Genomic DNA, 2,500 nt, shown 5'->3' on the forward strand with positions numbered 1-2,500 from the left:
GTGTGTGTGTGTGTGTGTGTCTTACCCTCAGTCTGCTCCTGTGTCTGGTTCTCTGAGTGCTCCTCACATTCCCAAGTGTCTGGCCGGAGGCCCGAAACAATGTGATGACAGACCAGAATGGAATCACCGTCTTATCTCACATCTGTTGAGCAAGCTAATATGGAGCTGCTGGGCAGAACCAGACACACACACACACACACTCACACAGACCCATGCAAGGACAGAAAACAAAGAAGAGCTTTATTTCAGAGTAATTCTATTTCACGCTCACCCAGTGAAAAAGACAACGGAACAATGCCGCTATGCTAATTCTCTCTCTTTCTCTTTTCATCTCCCATCCTTTCTTTCTCTCCCCCTCCCTCCTCTCTCTCCATCTCTCCCTCTCTCTATCTCCCCTCCCTCCTTCTCTCTCTCCATCTCTCCCTCTCTCTATCTCCCATCCTTTCTTTCTCTCTCTCCATCTCTCCCTCTCTCTATCTCCCATCCTCTCTCTATCTCCCCTCCCTCCTCCTCTCTCTCCATCTCTCCCTCTCTCTATCTCCCCTCCCTCCTCTCTCTCTCCATCTCTCCCTCTCTCTATCTCCCCTCCCTCCTCTCTCTCTCCATCTCTCCCTCTCTCTATCTCCCCTCCCTCCTCTCTCTCTCCATCTCTCCCTCTCTCAGAGTGAGCGTCTCCTGATGAAAGGGGCGAGGGTAGTGAACGATGACCAGTCCTTCCTGGCTGATATCTATATGGAGGATGGGGTCATCAAGTAGGTCTCTCACGCCGCCTCGCTTGTCAATCATGACCATGACACCTGCACCAGACACTGCATGATTGGTCAAGCCCACAGCAAAGCGCTGATACACACTGGCTGTGCCACACACATACACACACACACACACACACACACACTCACACACACACACACACACACACACACACGCTCACACACACACACACACACACGCTCACACACACACACACACACACACACACACACACACACACACACACACATCTGACCACTGCTGCTGTACAGGTGAAAGCCATAGTCTGTGCTCATGCCAAACCTATAATCTGAGGTAAGCTTCATAAAGTCCAACACAGTCCAACCACATGTTTGTCCAACCATTCACTAATTAGAACACCTGTTCAGCCAGGTGTTAGTGATGCCACCTGTGTTAGCATAAGGGCACAGGTAGAAGCCATACTTGGCAGGACCTTTACTTTCTGAAGGCGGACTGGCCACCTCTGCCTACAAGCAGCATCATTTATCATCTCTGTACCTCTCCTCCCCACACACACACACACACACACGCTCACACACACACACACACACACACACACACACACACGCTCACACGCTCACACACACACACACACACACACACACACACACACACCCTAATGTCTCTTTACCTCTCCTCCCTCAGACAGATCGGGGAGAACCTGATCGTCCCTGGCGGAGTGAAGATCATAGAAGCCCACGGCCGCATGCTCATCCCAGGGGGCATCGATGTACACACACGCTTTCAGATGCCCGACCGGGGCATGACCGCCGCCGATGACTTCTACCAGGGCACCCGCGCCGCGCTGGCAGGAGGCACCACCATGATCAGTGGGTACCATGGCATACGTGCCAACCGCACACATGCCAACCGCATACGTGCCAACCGCATATGTGCCAACACTTAGACCCTAGAGATGCCATGATCAGTGGGTACCATGGCATACGTGCCAACCGCACACGTGCCAACACTTAGACCCTAGAGATGCCATGATCAGTGGGTACCATGGCATACGTGCCAACCGCACACGTGCCAACACTTAGACCCTAGAGATGCCATGATCAGTGGGCACCACCGCACACGTGCCAACACTTAGACCCTAGAGATGCCATGATCAGTGGGTACCATGGCATACGTGCCAACCGCACACGTGCCAACACTTAGACCCTAGAGATGCCATGATCAGTGGGTACCATGGCATACGTGCCAACACTTAGACCCTAGAGATGCCATGATCAGTGGGCACCACCGCACACGTGCCAACACTTAGACCCTAGAGATGCCATGATCAGTGGGTACCATGGCATACGTGCCAACCGCACACGTGCCAACACTTAGACCCTAGAGATGCCATGATCAGTGGGTACCATGGCATACGTGCCAACACTTAGACCCTAGAGATGCCATGATCAGTGGGTACCATGGCATACGTGCCAACCACACACGTGCCAACACTTAGACCCTAGAGATGCCATGATCAGTGGGTACCATGGCATACGTGCCAACCGCACACATGCCAAGCGCATACGTGCCAACCGCACACATGCCAACACTTAGACCCTAGAGATGCCATGATCAGTGGGTACCATGGCATACGTGCCAACACTTAGACCCTAGAGATGCCATGATCAGTGGGTACCATGGCATACGTGCCAACCGCACACGTGCCAACACTTAGACCCTAGAGATGCCATGATCAGTGGGTACCATGGCATACGTGCCAACACTT

The 2,500-nt window shown here is 52.9% G+C and overlaps 1 protein-coding gene across 1 annotated transcript in view; it reads left to right on the forward strand.

Annotated features, from left to right (window-relative positions):
• The window catches only part of dpysl2a (dihydropyrimidinase like 2a), a 37,955-nt gene that overhangs the window by 15,492 nt on the left and 19,963 nt on the right, over nucleotides 1-2,500 (forward strand). The window contains exons 2-3 of the mRNA XM_042100327.1: nucleotides 664-752; nucleotides 1,417-1,601. Coding sequence (XP_041956261.1) covers nucleotides 664-752; nucleotides 1,417-1,601 — 274 coding nt within the window. The remainder of the gene's footprint in view (nucleotides 1-663; nucleotides 753-1,416; nucleotides 1,602-2,500) is intronic.

Source organism: Alosa sapidissima, chromosome 8 (assembly GCF_018492685.1).
Source record: "Alosa sapidissima isolate fAloSap1 chromosome 8, fAloSap1.pri, whole genome shotgun sequence".
In the NCBI taxonomy this organism is placed as follows: Eukaryota; Metazoa; Chordata; class Actinopteri; order Clupeiformes; family Clupeidae; genus Alosa; species Alosa sapidissima.